General features: G+C 45.8%; 1 protein-coding gene across 3 annotated transcripts in view; it reads right to left on the bottom strand.

The window, feature by feature from the left end:
- The window catches only part of SGSM2 (small G protein signaling modulator 2), a 484,755-nt gene extending 457,387 nt beyond the window's left edge, over positions 1-27,368 (bottom strand). For all 3 annotated transcript variants that reach the window (XM_073667783.1, XM_073667784.1, XM_073667785.1), the window contains exon 1: positions 27,097-27,368. In XM_073667783.1, the coding sequence (XP_073523884.1) occupies positions 27,097-27,153 (57 nt within the window). In that variant the 5' untranslated portion in view covers positions 27,154-27,368. The remainder of the gene's footprint in view (positions 1-27,096) is intronic.
- Between the last annotated feature and the right edge of the window lie 314 nt (positions 27,369-27,682).

The following is a 27,682-nucleotide window of genomic DNA, read 5'->3' as shown; positions in this document are numbered from 1 at the left end:
GGTATCGGTCTCTGATTGAGAATCATTGAATCTCCCCTATCCTTCTCACTGTGGTTATTACGACTAGGAACACTGTCATAAGTGAGAGGAATTTCATGTTCGATTCTATGAGAGGCTCGAAGGGCTTGTTGCATAGGCTCTTTAGGACCATGTTTAAGTCCCATGGTGGGATGTGGGATTTAATTGCTGGTCTGAACCTTGTTGAAGCCTTAACGAATCTTTCTACCCATGGATGGTGAGCTAGCGGATAATCCATGAAAGCGCTCAATGCAGCAATCTGTACTTTTAATGTGCTGGGTCTTTGACCTTTTTCAAACCCTGTCTGCAAGAATTCTAGTATTTTAGGGAAGTCTGGAACGGAACTCTCAGATGCTGGTTGATACTGCGAACAGAATCTCTTCCAGATTTTTGTATAGATGGCCGATGTTACAGGTTTCCTACTATTTTGCATGGCTGAGATTACTGCGTCTGATAGGCCTTTAGATCTCAGGATCTGCCTTTCAGGGTCCATGCCGAAAGCTGGAGAAACTTCACATCGGGATGGAATATCGGGCCCTGAAACAGCAAGTCCTGCCTCTCCAGAAGGATTATTGGATCCTCCAGGGACATTTTCTTCAGTAAGGGGAACCAACTTCTCTTGGGCCAGAAAGGTAGGATTATTATCACCTTGGCTCGGTCTTCCTGAATCTTCTTTAGTACCCACGGTATCAAGGGTAAAGGAGGGAATGCATATGCTAGATTCATGTTCCATCTTTGAGATAAAGCATCTATCCCTTCTGGTCTGTCTTCTGGATTGAGGGAGAAGAATTTTCCTGCCTTTGCATTTTTCTGTGTGGCAAAGAGATCCCATTAGGGAATGCCCCATCGATGTGTGACCTGACGAAACACCTCCCAGTTCAACTCTGCTACTGTATTGTGAGAACCTTTTAGATGCACAGCAGATATTGAAAGGACCGATCTGGAAGATTTTCTCCGCCAAAGATTGTAGAAGGTGGTGACGTGGAGCTCCCTGATATTTGGGGAAAGCCACTGATTTCATGTTGTCCATTAACACTTTGACATGTTGACCTTTTAGATGTTTTTGACACCTTTTCAATGCCTCCCAGATGGCCTGACGCTCTCAGATTTGATTATCTGGGATGATCCTGCGTCCGCTAGGTACCTTGTAGGTATTGACTGTTTACATGAGCCCCCCAGCCTCTGCTGCTAGCATCGGTAGTGAGAGTCACGAATGGGGTTAATTTCCACATGACTCCTTCCTGTAAGTTGGCCTTGGAGATCCACCAAGTCAATGATCTTTTGGTTACCTTCGATAAGGAAACCCTTTGTCCAGATCGACCATTTTCCGATTCCTGGTTGATAGAATTTGTTGCTGCAATTGTCTCGAATGGAATTGGCTCCACCTGACTCCCAGTATGGAAGCTGTCATGAGACCCAGGATTTTCATACATTCTCGAATGGTAACTTTCATCCTCCTCCTGAATTTTTTGATCTTGGCCCTGAGCTCTGTCTGTTTCTTTTCCGGCAGAAAAGACATTTGTTGTTCTGAGTCTAGAAGGATTCCCAAAAAAATCTTTCTTTCTGGAACAAGATCTGATTTTTCCCAGTTTATAATCCATCCTAAATTTCTTAGGGTCAGGATGGTTGATGTTAGGTTGTTTTTTAGCTGCTGTGGAGAGTCTGCTAATACCAGGAAGTCGTCTAGATATTGAATGATTAGTATTCCTTGTTCCCTGACGAACGCCATAACTTCGGCCATCAGTTTGGTAAAGATATGTGGGACTGAAGAGAGGCCAAACGGAAGACAAGTGAACTGGTAATGTAGAATGGTGTCTCCTCCATTTAGTGTAAACCGTAGAAATTTTTGACTGTGACGGTGAATTAGGACATGATAATAGGCCTCTTTGAGATCTATTGCACACATCACCATGTTGTGTCCAATTAAAGGAATTGTCGACCTGATTGATTCCATTTTGAATTTTTTGTAAATGACTGATTTGTTTACAGACTTCATATTTATTATGGTGCGATAATCGCCCCCGGGTTTCTTTATTGAAAAAAGACCCGAGTAAAAGCCCAGGAACTGTTCTGCTTCTGGTACTGGTATCACTGCTCCTGAGTTGATCAGTTTTCTCACGTCTGTTAGCAGTCTTTTGGAGACCTGGGCGGATTGGGTTATTGTCAGGTGAAGCCTTCCCTGCGGGATCTGTCCGGATTCTATCCTGTAGCCCTGTGCGATAGATTGGAGAATCCATGGGCTGTTGGTAATCTTCATCCATGCTCCGTGGAGATGTTGGGAGTCTTCCTCCTACTTTCCTGGCGTCATCTTCTACGTGTGTTAGCACTTGTAGTGGGAAGGGGATTCCTCGAGATACCTCCCTTCTGGCAGCTCCATCTACCTGATTTCCCTTTTCCGGAATATTCTGGCTTTTACTGGTATTTAGGTTTCCGAAAGGAAGACACCTTCTTAGATGTTTCCCAGGTCTTTTTAAGCAGAGTGTCTGCCTTCCTAACCATTGCATCCTTTAGAGATGATGAATACTCAAAAGGGATGGATGTTTTTTTCGCTACCCTGACAATCGGGATATCAATTTTTGGGGTTTCGTCCCATAATTTTATATCTTCTGGTTCGAATGGTAAACGAGTTCTGAAGCTTCTGGGAATTACTAGCTTCTTCTCTGCGTCCTCCAACTCTTCCAGGATCATTGCCTTAATGTGATTATTCATGGGAAAAACCTTATTCCTGCGGGTTCTCAACCCCCCCAAACATCTCATCCTGAACTGATGATGGTTGGTAAGTGTCTTCTATCTGCATAGTGTTTCTTACTGCAGTTAACAGTGTGTCGGTATCTTACCAGGAGAAGAGAAATTTTTTCTTCTCTTCTGGGGAGTTAACGATAGAGTCTTCCCTGTCCTGATCGGGGGCAGAAAAAACCGACAACTCTTCTTCCCCAGAACTGGACTCCAGCTCCTGACGTGGCCTCTTGAGACGGGGCGCACCCTGAGGAGCTTGTGGAGCAACTAAAACTGTGACAGTACTCTGAACTTCCTCTCTTACTATGGCTCTTAAGTCTGACATGAAGGAGGAATGTTCTTCTTTTACAACTTTTGCAATACAGGTAGAGCATAACTGTTTCCCGTATGTGTCCGGTAGTTTCTTGTTACAGATGGCGCATTTCCTTTTCTTAGGAGCTGATGTCATCGAGTCTTTTTTAGGTGTCTCCTTGTCCTAAAATGACAAGGAGCTCAAGACTTTTTACTACGGTATACAAATGGGAATGTGGTGAGAAGAGGGGAAGTACTCAGTAAACTTACTTGGACTGGAGGTTCAGTCGGAGTGTCAGAACGACCAGTGGTTTGATCTGCCATAACTGGTAGGCTGGTTAACTGATAACCTTAGTCCCATCCCCCTTAAATAGCCTTTCTCACCTGTCTTCCATCTGCATTGTCAGAAAAAAAAGGCGTTTCTCCTTTAACTTTCAGTTTGGCGCCATTTTTAAAAAATTTTCCGGAAGTGCGTTCCACTGTGGAACGCACACCGGCTACTAGAGGTTCACGTATCACTCCCTCTGTAACCAGAAGTGCTGTCTCCGCCATCTTGCGGCGCACGCTAGAGCTGTGCGCAGGGCTGCAGCCACCGGAACCCAAAGCCCACTTTGCGGGGGAGACGGTTCCACTCTTACCGGAAAAAGGCTGAGGGACCCCTGGTTTCAGCGGGGTGTCGGCCTCCGGACCCTGGCAGGAGGGAGGGGAGGAGTGCGAGGACCCCGGCCCGCTCCTCCTGCGCCCAGCTTCAGGAACTCCTGCTTCCGGTATGTAATCCTCTTCTGTGTCTGTCCCTGATAGGTACAGGAAAAACACTGGAGTTGGGGTGGAGGGAGGGGCCTTTTAACCTCTTGTGTGTTTCCTGTCCCTATCAAGGATATGAAGGACGACCTCCAGATGGTGCTGTCAGGAGGGACGTCCTGGAAATACTTATTTTCCACACTGTATTTGGATAAAAAAGGATAGCACCCTTTATAGACAAATTTTGGTGACACAGAGACATGGTACAAATCTAGAAATGATCCAGTTTCAAGTAACAAAAGTTGTATGACCACCTATGAAAGGAGGAAATTGGGACAGAGTACTCCTACAGACATAGTGAAAGTGGATTCACTTACCTGCGTCCCCTAAAACATTTTGGTGTGACTGTATCTCTATCCTTCACTTGCTTTATTTAAAATTAGGAATTGAGAATAAAAGGGAGAGGGTCATTGGAGACCTGGCTCCCATGGTGCACATCCTGTTTTAGTCTGTGAGCTTTTCCATTGTCTGATATATTGGATTCTGCCATGTCCTTCATATTAATATTGTTTGCACTATTGGCTGTACTATGTCCTTAACCCTCTATTATTGGAATCAATCAGGACTATTGTGCCTTTCTTCTCTTTTCGGCCTTTGTTTACACTCGTTAACAATGATATATAAGGTGGTTGACGTAGGTCTATTTTCTAAGGAGCAATGTTCCAACCTATTCTAGAAGCATTCATTTATTTTATCTTCTTCTAAAAGGGGTTGTCCAGAACTTTGATATTGATACAGGCAATCAATATCAGATCGTTGGAGGCGTGCCCACCGCTTAGCTGTTCCAGGTGTCAGGTGGATGTGATCAGTGGTAGAACTGCACAGCACAGCTCCATCAACCATATAGTAGCCATGGATAGGTATTGCACATCTGCCTCTATATCAGGGATGCCAAACTCAAACACAAAAAGGGCCAAAATGAAAAACTTGGAAAAATTTGCGGGCTAACCACTATACAGTATAATGGGCCCCACAAAGTCCTCCATACAGAATAATGGGCCCCACAAAGTCCTTCATGCACAATAATGAGCTCCACATAGTCCTCCATACAGAATGGCCCCACATAGTCCTCCACACAGATTGGCCTCATATAGTCCTCCATACAGAATAATGGGCCCCACATAGTCCTCCATACAGAATAATGGTCCTACATAGTCTTCCATACAGTATAATGGACCCCACATAGTCCTCCATTCAGAATAATGGCCCAACATAGTCCTCCATTCAGAATAATGTCCCCACATAGTCCTCCATACAGAAAAATGAGCCCCACATAGTCTTCCATACAGAATAATGGCCCCATATAGTCCTCCATACAGAATAATGGGCCCCACATAGGGGTGGTGGTTCTGATGTTGCAGGCCAAATAAAACAACCATGCAGGCCAGATTTGGCCCATGGGCCAGAGTCTGAGATATATGTTCTATATGAATGATTAGGGGTGGATCTGCAGTACCCTGTAGGGGCAACTATATCGTTTATGGAGCTGTGCTGTTCCTCTCTGCAACTGACCACATGCGGCCACCACCAGCATAGGGAACAGCTGATTGGAGGGCGGGCAGTGTGTCACACCCCCATCAATCTGATATTACCCCCATCAATCTGATATTGATGATCTATCCTAAGGATAGGTCATCATTATAAAAGTACTGGACAACCCCTTTAAGTTTTACATGCTTTTGCTTACCTTGGGATTACTAATATAATTTCCCTGTTCATACTTACTCTCGGTCTATTGACTGAATTTCCTGGGCTACCTTTATTTGTATTTTCCCTGTACTATTAATGGGATGTAAATTCTAGATTTGTATTGATGTTTATGATCTATCAATATTATCGAACACCATCTGCGATAACAATGTGGTAGCATGTGTGATGTTTTTTCATGTAGTATTTATGTACCACTTTAAATATCAATCTATTGAATACTAACCTAGTTACTGTATATGTCCAACAGAGAGATTTATGTAGACATATATTTAAAATGATAATATGTTGAGTAAAAATTTGTGAGTAGATGAGTATGTAGTGGATGTAGCGCTGGCGTCCCTGCCCTCTGCTAGGCAGGGACGCTGCTCCCCTCACCGCTCTGCTGTCAGCGCGCGCTCCGTCCCGGCGTCCTCTCCCCGCTCTGCTGTCAGCGCGCGCTCCGTCCCGGCGTCCTCCTCCTGCTCTGCTGTCAGCGCGCGCTCCGTCCCGGCATCCTCCTCCTGCTCTGCTCTCAGCGCGCGCTCCTTCCCGGCCCCTGTGCTTAGGGCGCGCGCTCCCCTCCTCTTAAAGGGGCCGCGCGCGCCGCCCTAAAGAGTCCCCGGCCAATGGCCGGAGGACTTCATCATATATAAGGCACCTCCTCCAAAATGGAGGTGCCCGAGCAATGTTGTTTGCACCTGTGTCTCACCTGTGCTTCAGCCCTCAGGTCCCGTTGCCAGTTACCTGCCAGTTTCCTGCCAGTTTCCTGCTAGTTACCTGCCAGTTACCTGCCTGATTCCTGCCTGAATACTTGTTACCTGTCTGCCAGTCTGAGGTCCGACGGTCTGCCTTACTACTCCTGTCAGTCTGTCTAAAGGACCAGCCTGCCCGCTCACCTGGGAGCGCATATCAGCTACCTGCCTGCTTGCCTGAGGTCCGACGGTCTGCCTTACTACTCCGGTCAGTCTGTCTATGGACCAGCTTGCCCGCTCACCTGGGAGCGCTTCTCCGTTATCTGCCTGCTTGCCAGCCCGGAGGCTCCGTTGTCACGTGCTGTGACCACCAGCTATCTCAGAGACTCTTGCCCGCTCACCTGGGAGCGCATCTCCGTTACCTGCCTGCTTGCCAGCCCGGAGGTCCCGTTGTCACGTGCGGTGACCACCAGCTATTCCAGAGACTCTTGCCCGCTCACCTGGGAGCGCTTCTCCGTTACCTACCTGCCTGCCAGCCCGGAGGTTCCGCCGTCACGTGCCGTGACCACCTGCTATTCCAGAGACTCTCGCTTGCTCACCTGGGAGCACACATCTTCCATCTGCCTGCTAGCCTACCCGGAGGCTCTGCCATCACAGGTCGTACCTACCCCTTACCCAGAGACTGCCCTGATCACTTGCCGTAACTCCCTGTCCGTTCACCCAGAGACTGCCACCCGCTCCCTTACAAGGGCCGCCCCCTTGTATAGTAGCTCAGAGGTTCCGCCTCCCGGACCCGTTACAGTTTGCTCGGGCCACAGAACCCGGTGGCACCCAAGCTCCCTCGCTCTCGGACCTCTGTCTTGAACTGTCCCGTCAGAGGTCCCAACAGGAGGCCATCCTGGGTCACCTGCGGAATGTTAATACTCGCCTGAACACTCTGTCTGATCCACCAACAACCTCCGCCAGTGCCATATCTTGCAATCCGGCAGCTCCGCTGCCCACTAATACTATGGTATCCTACCCCGGACCCCGGCTCTCTGCACCTCCTCGCTTCGGAGGCGACCCCGTCCAGGCTCGGGGCTTCATAAATCAGTGCACCCTGCACTTTGAACTTTTGTCCCATCAGTTTAATTCCGACCGGGCCAAAATTGCCTTTATCATGTCCCATCTCACCGGGGAGGCCCTGGCCTGGCTAAATCCTCTATGGGAGAGAGGAGACCCCCTGGTGTCCAACTTGCCTGCTTTTCTCTCGGCTTTCCGGAAAGTCTTCGACGAACCCGGACGGAAGACCTCATCCGCATCCTCTCTGCTACGCCTCCGTCAGGAGGGTCTCACCGTGGGCCAATATGCCATACGGTTCCGTACCCTTGCCTCGGAGCTGGCCTGGGATAACGAAGCTCTGGTATCCGTCTTCTGGGAGGGTCTGTCCGGCCGTATTAAAGATGAACTTGCTGGTCGGGACATTCCTACCACTCTCGATGACCTAATAACTCTTGCCACCCGGATTGACCTACGGTTCCAGGAACGTGCCAAAGAGGTCACCCGTGAAAAGGGGCTTCCACGTCTGGTTCCTACTTTTCTGAAACCCGTCACTCCTTCCGTTTCTCCCCAGGTACACTCTCCTGAGCCTATGCAGGTCGACCAGACCAAGATGGTCAAATCCCGTCAGGACTTTCGCCGTGCCGAGGGGAGCTGCTTCTACTGTGGCAGTAAGGAGCATCGGATCCGTGCCTGCCCGGAGAGGTCGGGAGAACGCCTGTGTCTAGGTTCGCTCAGAGGACTTGATCTAGACAAAAATAAATCCTCTCCATCCCTGCTGCTGTCTGTCTCAATCATCTGCGGGGAGAATCGTTATTCCGAACTAGCCCAACTTGACTCTGGAGCAGCCGGAAATCTAATTTCACTGTCCCTGGTGGAGAAATACCGCATCCGCACCAAACCTCTGGCTGTACCCTTGTCTGTTGTTGCCGTGGATGGGGGCCTCTTATCTCGCCCCATCCAATTCATCACCGAATCCATTACTCTGCAAGTGGGTATGCTGCATTCAGAGAGTATCTCCCTTCACGTTCTGCCTGGACTCTCTCACGCCCTCTTGCTAGGTCTGCCTTGGCTCCAGAGACATGCACCCGTGCTTGACTGGCAAACCGGAGAAGTCCTTCGCTGGGGACAAGACTGTCATAAAACCTGTCTGGTTCCCGTCCATTCCGTCCGTCCCTCTCCTATCCCAGCTAATCTACCTGGACTTCCGATTCCTTATTGGTCTTGTGCTGATGTCTTTGATATGGAGGAGGCAGAGACATTACCACCTCATAGACCATGTGACTGCCCCATCGATCCCGCCAGAGTAATGCAGGTGGCTCCCGTGAGTCTAAATTGTCTCCCTCCTGGTAAGACGTTCGTATCGGTACTTGATCGGGAGAGGATCCTACACTGGGGTCATTCGTCTAAACTAGCTGGCCACGCCGGTCAGAAAAAGACCCTCCAGCTTATTACCCGGCACTACTGGTGGCCTAACCTGCACAAGGATGTTATGGACTTTGTTTCTGCCTGTGTGTCCTGCGCCCGCAACAAGGTTCCGAGACACCTGTCGGCCGGCCGCCTTCTTCCTCTGCCAGCACCTGCTGCCCCCTGGCAGCATATAGCGATGGACTTCGTAACTGATCTGCCCGTCTCTGCCGGTTGTACGGTCATTTGGGTGGTCGCTGACCGCTTTTCCAAGATGGCTCACTTCATTCCCCTGCCAGGTCTTCCGTCTGCACCCGAGCTGGCTAGAGTCTTTATCCGCCACATCTTCCGTCTTCATGGCCTGCCCCGTCACATCGTGTCGGATCGAGGAGTACAGTTCACTTCTCGTTTCTGGAGAGCCACTTGTAAATTGCTAGACGTCACTCTGGACTTCTCCTCCGCTTACCACCCACAGTCTAATGGTCAAGTGGAGCGGATCAATCAGAACCTGACCAGTTACCTCCGGCACTTCGTTAATTCTCACCATTCTGACTGGGTGGATCTCCTGCCATGGGCCGAATTCTCGTACAACAATCACGAGAGCGAGTCTTCCTCCATATGGGAGAGTACCCGGTCCGCACTCCTTCTGTCATCCGAGCGTATGAAAAGGCACGCTGACAAAGGACGTCTGGATCCTCCTCAATTCCGTCCTGGGGATAAAGTCTGGCTCTCGTCCAAATATGTCCGGCTCAAGATCCCTTCCTATAAGTTGGGGCCTCGGTTCATCGGCCCACTGGAGGTTATCAGTCAGATCAACCCGGTGGCCTATAAATTGAAACTCCCGGCCAACTTACGGATCCCTAACTCCTTCCATGTATCTCTCCTCAAACCTGTGGTACTTAACTCTTTTTCTAAGTCTACAGGTACGCCTCTTGCTCCGGTTTCTGCTGAGGACGAGTTTGAGGTAGAGAACATTCTTGCCACCAAAAGGGTAAGAGGAAAGACCTTTTTCTTGGTAGATTGGAGGGGGTTTGGTCCTGAGGAGAGAACGTGGGAGCCCCGGGAGAATTTCCATGCCCCTCTCATCCTAGCTAAATTTCTGTCTGGCCTAAAAAAGGGGGGGCCTAAAGGGGGGGGTACTGTAGCGCTGGCGTCCCTGCCCTCTGCTAGGCAGGGACGCTGCTCCCCTCACCGCTCTGCTGTCAGCGCGCGCTCCGTCCCGGCGTCCTCTCCCCGCTCTGTTGTCAGCGCGCTCCGTCCCGGCGTCCTCCTCCTGCTCTGCTGTCAGCGCGCGCTCCGTCCCGGCATCCTCCTCCTGCTCTGCTCTCAGCGCGCGCTCCTTCCCGGCCCCTGTGCTTAGGGCGCGCGCGCTCCCCTCCTCTTAAAGGGGCCGCGCGCGCCGCCCTAAAGAGTCCCCGGCCAATGGCCGGAGGACTTCATCATATATAAGGCACCTCCTCCAAAATGGAGGTGCCCGAGCAATGTTGTTTGCACCTGTGTCTCACCTGTGCTTCAGCCCTCAGGTCCCGTTGCCAGTTACCTGCCAGTTTCCTGCCAGTTTCCTGCTAGTTACCTGCCAGTTACCTGCCTGATTCCTGCCTGAATACTTGTTACCTGTCTGCCAGTCTGAGGTCCGACGGTCTGCCTTACTACTCCTGTCAGTCTGTCTAAAGGACCAGCCTGCCCGCTCACCTGGGAGCGCATATCAGCTACCTGCCTGCTTGCCTGAGGTCCGACGGTCTGCCTTACTACTCCGGTCAGTCTGTCTATGGACCAGCTTGCCCGCTCACCTGGGAGCGCTTCTCCGTTATCTGCCTGCTTGCCAGCCCGGAGGCTCCGTTGTCACGTGCTGTGACCACCAGCTATCTCAGAGACTCTTGCCCGCTCACCTGGGAGCGCATCTCCGTTACCTGCCTGCTTGCCAGCCCGGAGGTCCCGTTGTCACGTGCGGTGACCACCAGCTATTCCAGAGACTCTTGCCCGCTCACCTGGGAGCGCTTCTCCGTTACCTACCTGCCTGCCAGCCCGGAGGTTCCGCCGTCACGTGCCGTGACCACCTGCTATTCCAGAGACTCTCGCTTGCTCACCTGGGAGCACACATCTTCCATCTGCCTGCTAGCCTACCCGGAGGCTCTGCCATCACAGGTCGTACCTACCCCTTACCCAGAGACTGCCCTGATCACTTGCCGTAACTCCCTGTCCGTTCACCCAGAGACTGCCACCCGCTCCCTTACAAGGGCCGCCCCCTTGTATAGTAGCTCAGAGGTTCCGCCTCCCGGACCCGTTACAGTGGACATATTAGAGAATACACAGGAATGTCATTTGTGTGATTTATACAGTATGTTTATTGAATATTTATTCTAAAGTTGTTTGCTGGGTCTGCTTGTCAGAAGATGATCATTGTGAAGTGCCCCAACATTTGCTTTTATTCTCTCCCTGTAAGTTACATAGTTAGTATCTACCGTATTTTTCGGACTATAAGACGCACTTTTTCCTCCAAAATTTTGGAGGAGGGGGGGGGGTGCGTCTTATAGTCCGAACTGTGCTCCGTACTATATACCTATGGCTGTGGGTGGTGGAGGTGTGGGGGGAGCCGCAGTGGGGGATGAGCGGGGCCTACGCTGTGCCCGCTGCTAAAGAAAATGAATATTCACTGCTCCCCACGCCCATGGGCATGGAGAGCAATGAATATTCATTTTCCTTAATAGCACACATTGTAGCCACAGTGCGGCTTCTGCTGACGCTTTGCGATCTGTGTGCCCGTTATTAAAGACCATGAATATTCACTACAATCCACTACCATGGGTTGTAGTGAATATTCATGATCTTTAATAGCTGGCACACAGACCGCCGGCCGCTGCAGGAGCCGCGCTGCGGGTACAGTGTGCACGCTATTAAGGAGAGTGAATGGTCACTGCCCCCATGCACACAGTTCCGGCATGAGGAGTGGTGACTATTCCGGCACAGCACCTCACACTGTGTGAGTGCGCATGGCAGTAACAACCATGCACGGCTCACACAGTGAGAGTGTCAGCAGCAGAGTGGGACGCAGCGCTGGAGGAGAGAGGAGGTGAGTATAATTGTTTATTTTTGTGTGTGCAGCATGATGGGGATCAGGGGTGCCAAGCATACCAGGTTGGAGGGGTGCCATGCATACCAGAATGGAGGGGTGCCACGCATACCAGGATGGGGATCAGTGGGTGCCATGCATACCAGGATGGAGATCAGGGGGTGCCATGCATACCAGGATGGGGATCAGTGGGTGCCATGCACACCAGGATGGGGATCATGGGGGGCCATGCATAACTGGATGGGGATCAGGGTTGACATGCATACCTGGATGGGGATCAGGGGTGCCATAAATACCAGGATGGGGATCAGGGGTGCCATACATACTAAAATGGGGGATCTGGGGTGCCATACATACCAGGAAGAGGGATGAGGGGTGCCATACATAGCAAGATAAGGGATGAGGGGTGCCATACATGCCAGGAAGAGGGATGAGGGGTGTCATGCATACCAGGAAGAGGGATGAGGAGTGCCATACATACCAGGATGAGGGGTGCCATGCATACCAGGATGGGGATCAAGGGGTACCATGCATACCAGGATGAGGGGGGGCATGCATACTTGGATGAGGGGGGGCATGCATACCAGGATGAGGGGTGGCATGCATACCAGGAGGAGGGGTGCCATGCATACCAGGATGGGAGATTGGGGTGCCATACATACCAAGATGGGGGATTGGGGTGCCATGCATACCAAGATGGGGGATTGGGGTGCCATGCATACCAGGATGGTGGATTGGAGTGCCATGCATACCAAGATGGGGGATTGGGGTGCCATGCATACCAAGATGGGGGATTGGGGTGCCATGCATACCAGGATGTGGATGAGGGGTGGCATGCATATCAGAATGGGGATGGGGGCCACATATAATAGGAAGGAGGGGGCCATATATACCAGGATGGGGGATATTAACAGAATTGGGGGACATTACCCCTATAACAGTGTCAGCAGCAGACCCCCTCCTCCTTAACAGTGCTTCATGACCACATTTTTTGCTTAATTTTTTTTTCTATTTTCCTCCTCTAAAACCTAGGTGCGTCTTATGGTCCGGTGCGTCTTATAGTCCGAAAAATATGGTACTTTGTCCTCCTTGATGTCAGTGCATTATTTCATTATGGAAGGATGCTGCAATTGGCTATAGATGTGCGCTTCCACGCACATATTAGTGAGGCTAGGGTCATGCGACCATATGTTCTCCATCCAAGAAAATAGGTCCGATTATGCTAATCACAATCGGACCAGACTCTCATCACAGTGATCAGGTTTTCTCGGATGTGGAAAATGTAAAAAAAAAAGTTTCTCAATCTTCTCCATCGAGTCTGTCATCTGAGTTCAGACCAATGTTTTCCACAGACTCATAGACATGAATGGGTGGGTACCATCTGATTATCGGAGGCAAACTGGGCATGCTGCGATTTTTTTCTCGGACCGAGCGGTCTGACCGATTTTTCTCAGATGGCACTTGGACCAAAACTACGGTCGTCTGCACGAGTCCTTAGAGGGAGTATACTGACAGGCTAATCCAGATGTTACTTTTCTAACAACATATTTGACCAAAGTAAATGCTTTTATAGCAAAAGGATCTTTAGATAACGATACATTGTGTAATAGGAGAAGGTGGGCGTTTAATCGTGGGTTGGGTGACGTGGCGGCTGATCATGAGTTGTGATCTGGATGCTATTGGTACATCTTCCAATTGCTTATTGGTCACTGGGGGTGAGCCTCTTGTTTCTGATTGGCTAAAGAGGAGGGAGGTCAATAGGAATATAAAGCGAGCAGCTGAGCCGCCTGTGATCTTGCTGGTAAGTGAATACATCAAGCACATAATTTTACTAATTTAATGGAATAGCATCTATGTGAACCCACTTCTAGCTCCTGATGAATCACGGCAGTAAAAATGTATTGAAGAAAAGCTTTGTGCAATTTCTTAACGGCAGATAGTTGGTGAATGATTAAGATAATTAGTGTTTTTGGGTTATTTTATTTCTATCATTTATTTTGCCATTTAGCGGAATAGGAATGATAATAAGCCATTGAGCATTTCTGATCAATGACTTAGATAGTAGAGTTTATTATTCATGCTAGAAATACTTTGTGTGATATACCAGCTCGTAGAATTGTAGTGTTTTCTAGTAAATGTTAAGTTTTAACAGTTCAGTGCCCCAATCGTACTGTACAGTGAACAATGTCAGTTTCTGATTTAAGAAGAGTCCCTTGGTCATAAATCATAAAGCCTTAATGACTCTGAGGACCAGCAACTACATAACACTTATCTATGATAAAATATTTTGAACAAAAATATGAGATTTGTGAAAATAATTACACTAATTTTCTAGAATGAATGCTCTGAGAAATAGGTTTTTTTCTATACCTGTCAAATGTTTAGTGAACATACCTGGTGCCCACCTTGGATATGATGATGCTGCTTTTGCAGAAATCTTATCCCTGGTTTGCTTTTTTTCCAAAATGGCTACCATGCCATCAACCCCTCGAGGCACTGCCGTGGTCCTATCAGAGGAAAGTTGAGCTGTAGGGGGCGGATTTTAGACTTTTCACAACTCTCCATCAGACTACAGTGGTCATTTTGGAAAGAGGCAGATTGGGATCAGAACTCTGCAATGGTAGCATCATCTTTTCTACTCGGTACACCAGGTACGTTGAATACACAATTTTCATTTTAGACTGGATGGTTGCTTTAACTTAACACCATGATGCTGCAAAGTGTTGACCTCCACAATCATTTCATGTAAAGAACATGTCTACAGATGAGAACACGTGTGAAGCAAAAAACAAATAGGACAAAATAACTGAAAATGTCAGTGTGCATAATTATTCACCCCCACCACCTAAAGTCAGTACTTTGTAGAGCCTCCTTTTGCAGCAATTACAGCTGTAAGTTGCTTTGGATAAGTCTTTATGAGCTTTTCACATCTTGTCACTGGGATTTTTGCCCATTCTTCAAGGTAAAACTGCTCCAGCTCGTTCAAGTTAGATAGTTTCCTCTACTGAACAACAATCTTAAAGTCTGACCACAGATTCTCAATTGGATTGAGATGTGAGCTTTGACTAGGCCACTCCAAAACATTTACATGTTTCCCCTTAAACCACTCAAGTGTTGCTTTAGCAGTATGCTTTGGGTATTTGTCTTGTTGGAAGGTGAACCTCCGTCCCAGTCTCAAATCACTGACAAACAGGTTCTGCTCAAGAATATTCCTGTATTAGGCGCCATCCATCCTTCCCTCGACTCGGACCATTTTCCCTATCCCTGATGCCAAAAAAACATCCCCACAGCATGATGCTGCTGCCACCACCATGTTTCACTGTAGGGATGGTGTTCTTGAGGTAATGAGCTGTGTTGGTTTGGCGCCAGACATAGTGTTTACATTGATGGCCAAAAAGTTCAATTTTACCACAGCACCTTCCTAGCACAAGGGATGAATACATATGCACATGGCAATTTTTAGTTATTTGATCCCATAAATTTAATTTATAACTATATTTTTCTCACTTCACCAACTTAGACTATTTAGTGCCTATGCATCACACACAAATTGGATTACAAAAATATTTAAACACAGGTTGTAATGTAACAAAATAGATAAAGAGCCAAGGGGGTGAATACTTTTGCAAGCCACTGTAACAGTATCCAGCAGAAGTAATATTTCCTTGCAAGACAACAGGGCAGAACCTGACGATACGATAAAGATGTAATCATATAGCTCACACAAGCAGAAGGATCCCCCAAATCTCTGTACGGTCCCATGCAGCTGGGTTTCTTGGAAATGGAAGATTTTCTCCCAAAAAGGCAAATTTGTGTTATTTTTTAGAAGTAAAGTATTGCTGCAGTGCAAACAGAAAGCATAAATGCTCATTCTGCTGACAGGAATAACCTCATTATCCATTTTCTCCCTAGTTCTACACCGTGACTGCATATGATGTGGGATCCGCTTCATTATCACTCCTCATTACACTTTGCCGCCTACATGAATTACTTTTTCCTTATAACAAAAGCCCAGGTAGATAAACAGCAATTCCTAAGTGCATCGTATTCCAGCTCTCGTACACGACCAGCACTCACGATTACTGTGCTGTCATCCTAATGTATCTCTCCAATATTTTACCAGCCGCGCAACTTTCCACTAGAATCTCATGTACTGAAATTACCTGGAATATTGTGAGAAAGACAATAAGCAGAGAGACACAATGATCAATGAATATAGCCTTAAGCAAGCCGGCTCTGAGCTTTGTAAACCACTAATAATATACATCAGTCATATCCACCATTTCACGGAGGCACTAAAGCCAGGCTCAGCGTAGACACTATATAGAGTATTGAACTTCCAAATGTGAAAACTAAGGTCTGAATTAGTGTCAAAACCTTGCTTAGAATTGCAGATTTTGGAACCATTCAGACCATCGTATCTTTGTGGTTAATGATCTGAACAGCAATGTACCCATAGCCCTTTAATGGGGAGTTGTATTAAAGCATATGGGTCTGTATAACTCAGAGGCAATTTTAAAGCCGATTAAAGTATTTTCCAGCCTAGATTTGTGATCAAATTTGCAGATAATGCAAACCTAGGAGAGATATCTAACACTAGAGAAGACAGAGAAAGGACTCAGAAGGATCTAGATAAGCTTGAACAATGGGCAGCGACTAATAGAATGGTATTTAACAGGGAGAAATGCAAGATTCCACATCTGGGCAAAAAAAATTTAAATTACATCTACAGAATGGGAGGAATAGAACTAAGCAACAGCACGTGTGAAAAAGACAGGTATACTAATAGATCACAGACTGCACATGAATCAACAGTATGATGCAACAGCAAAGAATGAACAGTTCTGGCATGTATTAAGAGAAGCATACATTCTAGATCACGTGAAGTAATTATCCTCCTCTACTCCTCCTTGGTCAGGCCCCATCTGGAATACTGTGTCCAGTTCTGGTACCACTTTTTAAAAAAGACATTGAAAAACTGGAGCAAGTTCAAAGAAGAGCTACCAGGATGGTGAGACAACTGCAAACTATATCCTACGAGGAACGGTTAAAGGATCTGGGAATGTTTAGCTTGCAAAAAAGAATGCCAAGAGGAGACTTATAGCTGTCTACAAATATCTGAAGGGATGTCACAGTGTAGAGGGATCATCCTTATTCTTATTTGCACATGGAAACAAGAGAAGCAATGGAATGAAACTGAAAGGGAGAAAATACAGATTAGATATTAGAAAAAACTTTTTGACAGTGATGGTGGAACAGGCGGCCACGAGAGGTGGTGAGTTCTCCTTCAATGGAAGTCTTCAAACAGAGGCTGGACAGACATCTGTCTGAGATGGTTTAGTGAATCCTGCATTGAGTAGGGGGTTGGACACGGTGACCCTGGAGGTCCCCTCCAACTCTAACATTCTATTATTCTATGTAGTATTTTCATCTACTTAATGGATAAATTGTCAGTTTTGAAGTATACCTGTTCTTTCACATAAAACCTGCACAGAAGCATGGTCTTACAGATCTCCCACAACAACTTAAAACTCCTTTTGGTGAACATATCAGTCTAATATGTCTAGGAACTGTCCCCATTCTCATGCTCTGTACCCTGATAACTAGAGATGAGCGGATCACATTGCGCAACCTTGGTCTATTCTCCAGATCAATGCTCTCTGGCCATGGTCAGGAGCTGTATGAATTTCCTTACCCTCTGGGATCCCAGGTTCGGCTTGTTAGTAGCCAGGCCTGCTAGATGATGAGCCATCAGGCCTGTGAATCAAATGGCACACGGGGGAACCTGGAAGCTCAGAAAATTTGCACAGCTCCTGTCCACGACCAAAGAACACTGACCTGGATCACAGCCCAGAGTTGCTCGAAATGATCTGCTCATATCTACTGATAACCACTCTTCATCCACCTTCTGTCAGGACTATAGTATTTAGAACTTTCTTTCCATCACTTCCCAGAATGCACTGCACTGGCTATTTTCTTATAGCTTACCTGCCCTGAACAGAAAACCCACCTCTCTATTATACCTGAATGCAGTTTGACAGACAGGAGAGAAGGAGCAGAGATGCAAAAACCTGTCCCCACTTTCAGCAATCTTGATGTCACTGCTGCTATGGGGATTACGCTTGACAACAGGCAGTGTATAGGAAACTAAACAAAAGGGAGACATCTAAGGACTGGCACTTAGAAAAGGTTTTTAGTTGTAATAAGACATCATTTGCAGATTGCCTATTTATATTACCCATCAAATAATATCAACTTATCTGAAAGTACAGCAAGTGAAGGTAATTATGTACACCGAAGTGAAGATCATAATGTGTAAATGCAGCTTACATGTAATTAATTAAAAGACTGAGCCATTATTATAGAGGCTATTTTTAATAAAAGGGGAAAACTAACCTGTGCTGATACTAGTGTCACTACGAAGCCCTATGTGGTAATATGACTAATGCTAGACCTTCAGATAACAGTTGGACCAGAGACTAATCTGCTGATTTATGAAGGGTCCACATGTGAGCCCCACTGTTCACTGTTGGACCCCGCAGGTTGTGCCCCTGAATAATACACTGCTATTTACTGCTTGTTGTCCTGTATTACACCACATAATGAATGGAAAGCGCTGAACATTTCTTTACTTTCATCTATTATGCCGCTCAATTTGCCAACATCACTGGAAGTGAAACAGCGATTGTTAAAGCTCGATACACAGGGCATTGTAAGGATAACTACATTTAATCTTCACAATTCCCAGAAAGAAAGAATAAAATCCTTGTATTCCAAGTACAACCAGTTTCCACCATCTGGACACCTGTGAGAACGGTAATAACATTAACCCATAGATAAGAGTAACTGTATTCAGAGGCTACAAATGAAGTATTTTTTTAAATAAAACACGATGTTCAGTGCGTGACTGCAAATGTCAGGAAGAAGCAAGAAGCACCGACACCCGAGCGTGCGAGAGAACATGGAAGAAATGCACAATGTGTCTATGAGAAAGCAAATCAATCAATATTGTGATCGGGGCAGACATATACATTTATAGAACACAAGTCAAAATAAGTTATGACTATGACTATTGGAACCCTCTGCAGTGTAGCCAGTGTTGGACTGGGGTGCCAAGGGCCCACCAGTAACTAACTCCGGAGCCCCAATTTTCAGTTACATGCAAATGTGACATTATCCTCAACCACAAATTTATATAACGATGAACTGGGTAGATTGATAAATGAATACGATGCTGACTTTGTCGGTACATAGTGATTCAAATATATTGTGCCAAGTACTGCTCATATAAGAGAATAGTGACCTACTCTTCTTGTACAGGGGCCCATCGGAGGATTCTCCTGTTCTCCTGTGGGCCAGTCCAAGCCTGTGTGTAGCTAGTGAAGGTCGTAGATCACTTTTCTTAAGTTTATACTTATAATCTTACTATTACATACACTGATTCACCCCATTTAGTAGTTGTAACAATCCCATAATAGGCCGCTGAATGAAGGCTGCTGTTTATGGCATCCTGTATTACAACCACTGAAGCTGATGTCATCATTTCAGTTCCTTACAGCTTCCATCTAATCTCATAGATCTGCAGCTGTTATCAGCAAATTAATATAATATTGTAGATTATCTGAAGATAATAAGTATGGATATAACATATATATCCACAATCTATATATCAAAGCCCACTTGTAAAGACACATATTACCAGAAGATGCAAGGTAGATAGAAAAATAGTAAATAAATGACTTTATTGAATCACAAAAATGACCATAATGACAACACATTATACAATAGTGAAACACCAGAGTTTAATAATCAGAGAAAAAAAACTAAGGTAACAACTGGAAAAGAATCAAAAAGTACCCGGCACAGTAAAGGGAGTATGGCTGCTATATTCCACCCAGGGTGACCAAATTTTCCCAAATGTATCTACTTTGTCAGACAATATAGCTGACAATTTCTTGCTGATCATACAGTGGTGGCCAAAAGTATTGGCACCCCTGCAATTCTGTCAGATAATACTCAGTTTCTTCCTGAAAATGATTGCAATCACAAATTCTTTGGTATTATTATCTTCATTTAATTTGTCTTCAATGAAAAAACACAAAAAGAATTGTCCTAAAGCCAAATTGGATATAATTCTACACCAAACCTAAAAAAACGGGTGGACAAAAGTATTGGCACTGTTTGAAAAATCATGTGATGCTTCTCTAATTCGTGTAATTAACAGCACCTGTAACTTACCTGTGGCACCTAACAGGTGTTGGCAATAACTAAATCACACTTGCAGCCAGTTAACATGGATTAAAGTTGACTCAACCTCTGTCCTGTGTCCTTGTGTGTACCACATTGAGCATGGAGAAAAGAAAGAAGACCAAAGAACTGTCTGAGGACTTGAGAAACCAAATTGTGAGGAAGCATGAGCAATCTCAAGGCTACAAGTCCATCTCCAAAGACCTGAATGTTCCTGTGTCTTCCGTGCGTAGTGTCATCAAGAAGTTTAAAGCTCATGGCACTGTGGCTAACCTCCCTAGATGTGGACGGAAAAGAAAAATTGACGAGAGATTTCAACGCAAGATTGTGCGGATGGTGGATAAAGAACCCCGACTAACATCCAAACAAGTTCAAGCTGCCCTGCAGTCCGAGGGTACAACAGTGTCAACCCGTACTATCCGTCACCGTCAGAATGAAAAGGGACTGTATGGTAGGATACCCAGGAAGACCCCACTTCTTACCCCAAGACATAAAAAAGCCAACTGGAGTTTGACAAAACTTACCTGAGAAATCCTAAAACGTTTTGGAAGAATGTTCTCTGGTCAGATGAGACAAAAGTAGAGCTTATTGGGAAAAAGCATCAACATAGAGTGTACAGGAAAAAAAAGAGGCATTCAAAGAAAAGAACACGGTCCCTACAGTCAAACATGGCGGAGGTTCCCTGATGTTTTGGGGTTGCTTTGCTGCCTCTGGCACTGGACTGCTTGACCGTGTGCATGGCATTATGAAGTCTGAAGACTACCAACAAATTTTGCAGCATAATGTAGGGCCCAGTGTGAGGAAGCTGGGTCTCCCTCAGAGGTCATGGGTCTTCCAGCAGGACAATGACCCAAAACACACTTCCAAAAGCACTATAAAATGGTTTGAGAGAAAGCACTGGAGACTTCTAAGGTGGCCAGCAATGAGTCCAGACCTGAATCCCATAGAACACCTGTGGAGAGATCTCAAAATGGCAGTTTGGAGAAGGCACCCTTCAAATATCAGGGACCTGGAGCAGTTTGCCAAAGAAGAATGGTCTACAATTCCAGCAGAGAATTGTAAGAAACTCATTGATGGTTACCGGAAGCGGTTGTTCGCAGTTATTTTGGCTAAAGGTTGTGCAACCAAGTATTAGGCTGAGGGTGCCAATACTTTTGTCCGGCCCTTTTTTGGAGTTTTGTGTGAAATGATCAATGATTTGATTTTTGCTTCATTCTCTTTTGCATTTTTTCCTTGCAAGCAAATTAAATGATAATAAGACCAAAGAATTTGTGATTGCAATCATTTTCAGGAAGAAACTGAGTATTATCTGACAGAATTGCAGGGGTGCCAATACTTTTGGCCACCACTGTATACCAGGAGATCCATTTCTTTACTTCCATGAGGTCTAAACATGGCTTTCTCCAGGTTGAAGCAATGGCCTGCTTGGTGGCCAGGAGGATGAAGGAAATGAGAGCATGGGAATACTTGCACAATACTTGCACAAAAGTACCTTGCACAATCACTACATACCCAGAAACATGCCATCATAGTTTAAAATAAGAGGAGACGTCAAGTAGAAGTAGGGGAAAAGAGGCTGAAGTAATGAGAGGTAGAGCGTGAGGAGACCCCCATAAAATGAGGTAATCAGAGGCACCACCCAGCGATTGCAGCAGTATATAGGCGGCACCATAAACATAACAAAAATGAAACATTAAAGAACGGATCAGAACAGAAGACAAGTAGTAAAGTAGTACCACGCAGGGAACCAGGGACCGTCCATTCCCAACATGTGTTTCACTAGAATATTGTATATTATTCAAAGTATAGTATATATACAGTACAGACCAAAAGTTTGGACACACCTTCTCATTTAAAGATTTTTCTGTATTTTCATGACTTTGAAAATTGTACATTCACACTGAAGGCATCAAGAGAATGCCAAGAGTGTGCAAAGCAGTCATCAAAGCAAAAGGTGGCTACTTTGAAGAACCTAGAATATAAGACATATTTTCAGTTGTTTCACACTCTTTTGTTAAGTATATAATTCCACATGTGTTAATTCATAGTTTTGATGCCTTCAGTGTGAATGTACAATTTTCATAGTCATGAAAATACAGAAAAATCTTTAAATGAGAAGGTGTGTCCAAACTTTTGGTCTGTACTGTATATATGACACATGATGCATAGGAATGATAGTTATACATTACATACAGTACTTTAGATACTTACAAACATGTAAAATAAAAATAAATAAACATTTAAAGAGCGAAGCACAAAATATAAGAAAAATTTCACCCACTTAGCATTATAAATAAGCAAACACTAAAATTAAGAAGTATGCAACTGATTTACATAGCTCCTCAAATGCTCAAAAGAAATGATCAGTGATATCAGATCCGCTATGTAGTAGCTTTATAGCAAAGGGAGTTTGACAATTAAACACTTTAAAGAGTTAGCTCCAGGTGCCCCAAGTTGTTTATTCAGTAGTGCATCACTCCCCATTTACTGATTGCTGGGGGCGGACGCTTCTGCTTGATTGACAACTGTGATCGGCCAGCTTCAGAGCAATGCTTACAAGTTCATTAGAAAAGAGCTTGTAAGTACTGCACATATTCAGCCACTTCTGATAGAAGTGGCTGAATATCAGCAGTGGCCGTTTCCCTCCATAACAAGCTGTTGAAACTAAAAAAATTAAAATTGCAATTATGGGGGGAGAGGAGGGGAATATTAATAATAGTAAATCACAAAGGTGCCAGCCATCAATGAAGATGGAAATAACCCTTAAATGACAAACCAACTAAAACAGTTTCCTAACTTCATGAAATCTTTTACTGACATGCATATAAAATAACAAAAACGGTAATGCTCACCTTACCGATCCTTTGCCGCTGCCAGGTCCGCAGTTCCCTGACTATGATGGTCTCCATTTACCCGGCTTTAGTGATAATGTGCATACAGTGATATTGTGTTGGGGTCACTTCAGCGGCCAGTGATTGTCTACAGCAGTGACTAGTCGTGATGACACAACATTGCTGGAGCCAAGAGACATGATAACGGCAGGGAATCCAGGAGCTGCGGAGTAGGAGCAGCTGGGGGTTGTTGAGGTGAGTATTCTTAAATACACTGCTCAAAAAAATAAAGGGAACACTCAAATAACACATCCTAGATCTGAATGAATGAAATATTCTCATTGAATACTTTGTTCTGTACAAAGTTGAATGTGCTAACAACAAAATCACACAAAAATCATCAATGGAAATCAAATGGAGGACTGGATTTGGAGTCACCCCCAAAATTAAAGTGGAAGAACACACTACAGGCTGATCCAACTTTGATGTAATGTCTCAAAACAAGTCAAAATGAGGCTCATTATTGTGTGTGGCCTCCACGTGCCTGTATGACCTCCCTACAACACCTGGGCATGCTCCTGATGAGGTTGCGGATGGTCTCCTGTGGGATGTCCTCCCAGACCTGGACTAAAGCATCCGCCAACTCCTGGACAGTCTGTGGTGCAACATGGGACATCATGTCTTGGTGGATAGAGTGAGACATGATGTCCCAGATGTGCTCAATCAGATTCAGGTCTGGGGAACGGGCGGGCCAGTCCATAGCTTCAATGCCTTCATCTTTTAGGAACTGCTGACACACTCCACCCACATGAGGTCTGGCATTGTTCTGCATTAGGAGGAACCCAGGGCCAACCGCACCAGCATATGGTCTCACAAGGGGTCTGAGGATCTCATCTCGGTACCTAATGGCAGTCAGGCTACCTCTGGCGAGCACATGGAGGGCTGTGCGGCCCTCCAAAGAAATGCCACAGAACACCAGGATTGGCAAAGTCGCCACTGGCGACCTGTGCTCTTCACAGATGAAAGCAGGTTTACACTGAGCACATGTGACAGACGTGACAGAGTCTGGAGACGCCGTGGAGAGCGATCTGCTGCCTGCAACATCCTTCAGCATGACCGGTTTGGCAGTGGGTCAGTAATGGTGTGGGGTGGCATTTCTTTGGAGGGCCGCACAGCCCTACATGTGCTCGCCAGAGGTAGCCTGACTGCCATTAGGTACCGAGATGAGATCCTCAGACCCCTTGTGAGACCATATGCTGGTGCGGTTGGCCCTGGGTTCCTCCTAATGCAGGACAATGCTAGACCTCATGTGGCTGGAGTATGTCAGCAGTTCCTGCAAGATGAAGGCATTGAAGCTATGGACTGAATCCGATTGAGCACATCTGGGACATCATGTCTCGCTCCATCCACCAACGTCACGTTGCACCACAGACTGTCCAGGAGTTGGTGGATGCTTTAGTCCAGGTCTGGGAGGAGATCCCACAGGAGACCATCCGCACCTCATCAGGAGCATGCCCAGACATTGTAGGGAGGTCATACAGGCACGTGGAGGCCACAGACAATACTGAGCCTCATTTTGACTTGTTTTAAGGACATTACATCAAAGTTGGATCAGCCTGTAGGGTGTTTTTTCCACTTTCATTTTGGTGGTGACTCCAAATCCAGGCCTCCATTGGTTAATAAATTTGATTTCCATTGATGATTTTTGTGTGATTTTGTTGTCAGCACATTCAACTTTGTACAGAACAAAGTATTCAATGAGAATATTTCATTCATTCAGATCTAGGATGTGTTGAGTGTTCCCTTTATTTTTTTGAGCAGTGTATTTTATAGTCAGACATTTATAAAGAATATCATAGCTTTGGAAACCCCTTTTAAATATATTAATAGAGTCTCATTGTTGAGACCCCATCAACTTGGCTCAATGTCTATAATGAAGGGGCCCTGATACTGATGTAAACAGATGAAGCTTCATGTATAATCATCTTTCCCTCGAAATCAATGGAGTAAAAGAATCATGGAACGTAAGAATCTCAGATTCTACATAGCCACCGTGCAAGTGATATCAAAGTCAGTGGATGACCCTGCTTGCCCTAAAGGGCCCCATAGACCTTAAAATAACTATGGCTGAACCTGCTGATGTCAGCGGGATCGGCAGATCTAATGTGTATCAGCAGATTTAATGTGTATCAGCAGATTTAATGTGTATCAGCAATCTAATGTGTATGGAGGCCTCCTGACAGATGATGTCAGTGTAGAGTGTAGAGAAGGATCCCGGCCGACCCTTTTATTCTCTGATCTGACAGTGGATGTCTCATAGAGAACATAGGGGTGATTGACTCAGGAGTGAGAGGTCTCAGAAAAACAATCGTTCAGTGGCATCTATAGTGTATATGGGAGAGGGGTGATTAAAAGGCAGCTAGGACTCCAACCTATGACATATCAGATTGATATAAATTCTATTATGGGAAAATCCCTTAGACCTCGTCCTATTTGTAAAGGTGATGAGGGAGATTTATAATTACTGTGCTACATTCAGTCAACATAAAACTAGATCAAGCAGGTAGAAGCTGCCCATTTATCACAGTGGAGCACATCTGTCACTAGGATTTTGCCACCTAATCTGAGAGAAGTACTGTAGAGACAGAGACCCTGATTCCAGCGATGTGTCAATTACTGGGCTGCTTAGTGTAATGATGATAAAATCACAGTTTTATCAGCAGCAGATTTTCACTACAGAACTAGTAAACCTGCTGCCAGGAATTCAAGAGGATTCATGAGCTCTGTATAATCTATTTTCCACCACTGATTGGCAGCATTCTGCCTATACACAGCGTACACAAAGAGAGCTGCCAATCAGTGGTGTGGGTGGGGTTATACCGAGCTCAGCATTCAGAGAACTGCTAGATCTGCAGCAGATAAAACAGTGATTTTATCAAAATGACAGCAAGTATCCCAGTAACTGACACATCGCTGGAATCAGGGTCTCAGCCCCTACATCATGCTGCTCTCAGATGGGGCAGCAAAGACCTGATGACAGAGTCCTTTAATTTGCACCAAAATAATAATGCTTTCCATTACTATTGTAAGCTTGGGAGCAGGGACCGCAATCCTAATGTAACTGTTTAAACTGTCTTACCGTGTATCGAATTTAACGTCTGTACATTAATTGTAAAGTGCTGTGGAATATATTGGTGCTATATAAAAATTATTATTATTATTATTATTATTACTAAATCTTGTGCACTTTGTGACTCCTAATAAACACTTTCTCTAGACACATTTCCAAACCGTCTACTGATTTGTAAAAAGTGTCTAAAACATATAATAATTCTGCACGGTATGCTCACCAGTTTCTTAGAGCATTTCAGACAGAATTTTGGTGCATTTCGCTTAGTAAATTTCAACCAATGTTGGAATAGGAGTTGATGTGCAGAACTCGTCAGCGACCGCTACACATTGAGTAGAGCGTCCACCACCAGAGATAACAACAGCTGATATGGGGACCCCCACCATCTGATTTTACTCTGACATATGGATAGGTGATCAAGATCATATGAGCAGAGAACACATTTAACAAGTTAACAAGTGCGTATATATATATATATATATATATATATATATATGTATATATAGTGTGTATGTATCTGTGCATGTATGTATGTGTATATATAAATATATGTATCTGTGTATATACTGTATAAATATATGTATCTGTGCGTTTATATAAATATATGTGTGTGTGTATATACTGCATAAATATATGTATGTATCTGTATATATATATATATATATATATATATATATATATATATATATATGTCCAGCAGCATGCCAATCAACCCATTAATAAGGCAAGAAAAGTCCCCAAGGATCAGATTGCGCGGGCACTAGGGGGCGCCACGCACAGATGGCAATCCTTCATACCATACACAAGACATGAGCACGTGGTCTATGAGGTCAGTTTAGAATTTGTTATAAGAAGCTACAGGTTTCCCAATCTTTCCTCTGACCATGATGACAGAATGTCCACCACCTCCGCTCACCCACACATGTGGTGCCAGTGTGGGCACCATGGTAGCCCTCCCATGTTGTTGTGGGGCTGGCTGCTGCTGATGGAGCACATGAAGATGCAGTATGAGAGCTGCACATCCATGATCTGGGAGGACATGGGAGCAATGACATGAGCAGACATGCCAGCAGTCACCCGCCTGTCAGTGTGGGCACATGTGTCATGTATGTGCAGCCGCACACGTGTGCACGACGCTCCATCTACCTCTTTCTTCACGTTCCATAGCAGCTTCTCTTTGGTGCTGTCATCCGAGCAGCTCATGGTGCAGGAACAGGTGCGAGGTTATTGGGGAGTTGATGCTTTATCCTCGGCGGCTGTCACCCGGCAGCGCTGCACGCCCGCCCGCAGGAAGGATTGGAGGGAGCCCCGGTGTCCGGGACTGAGCAGCGGGCGCTGTTGTGCTCTTCTCGCTGATGCTCCCCCTACTGATGCTGATGCTGATGCTGCTGATGCTGTCATTCTCCAGACCTGGCCGTGACGTCACCAGAGCTGCAGCTCCTCCCTCTCTCCGTATCCACGCCCCCTGTGATAGGCTGCTCTCGAGTACAGGGAGAAACCCGCGTCTCCTCCGTCTCCATGACTACCAGCCAATAAAAAAAGGCGGGAGAAGCAGGCGGTGTAACCACTGTGAGGCGAGACACCCTCACCTCACAGGAGGGGCCTTGTGATAATGGAGGCATTACGTAGCCAGATGCTCCAACTCCTCCGTGCTTATGTGCTGCTCTGATATCATACTATACATTCACAAGTAAGCTACAAATGTGACAGAAGCTCCCACAGTATTCTCTGT

This window comes from Phyllobates terribilis, unplaced genomic scaffold (genome assembly GCF_046119375.1).
Source record: "Phyllobates terribilis strain yellow unplaced genomic scaffold, ASM4611937v1 Scaffold_2__4_contigs__length_985480577, whole genome shotgun sequence".
In the NCBI taxonomy this organism is placed as follows: Eukaryota; Metazoa; Chordata; class Amphibia; order Anura; family Dendrobatidae; genus Phyllobates; species Phyllobates terribilis.
The sequence above is the reverse complement of the archived record's forward strand: the minus strand, read 5'-3'. Positions and strand labels throughout refer to the sequence as shown.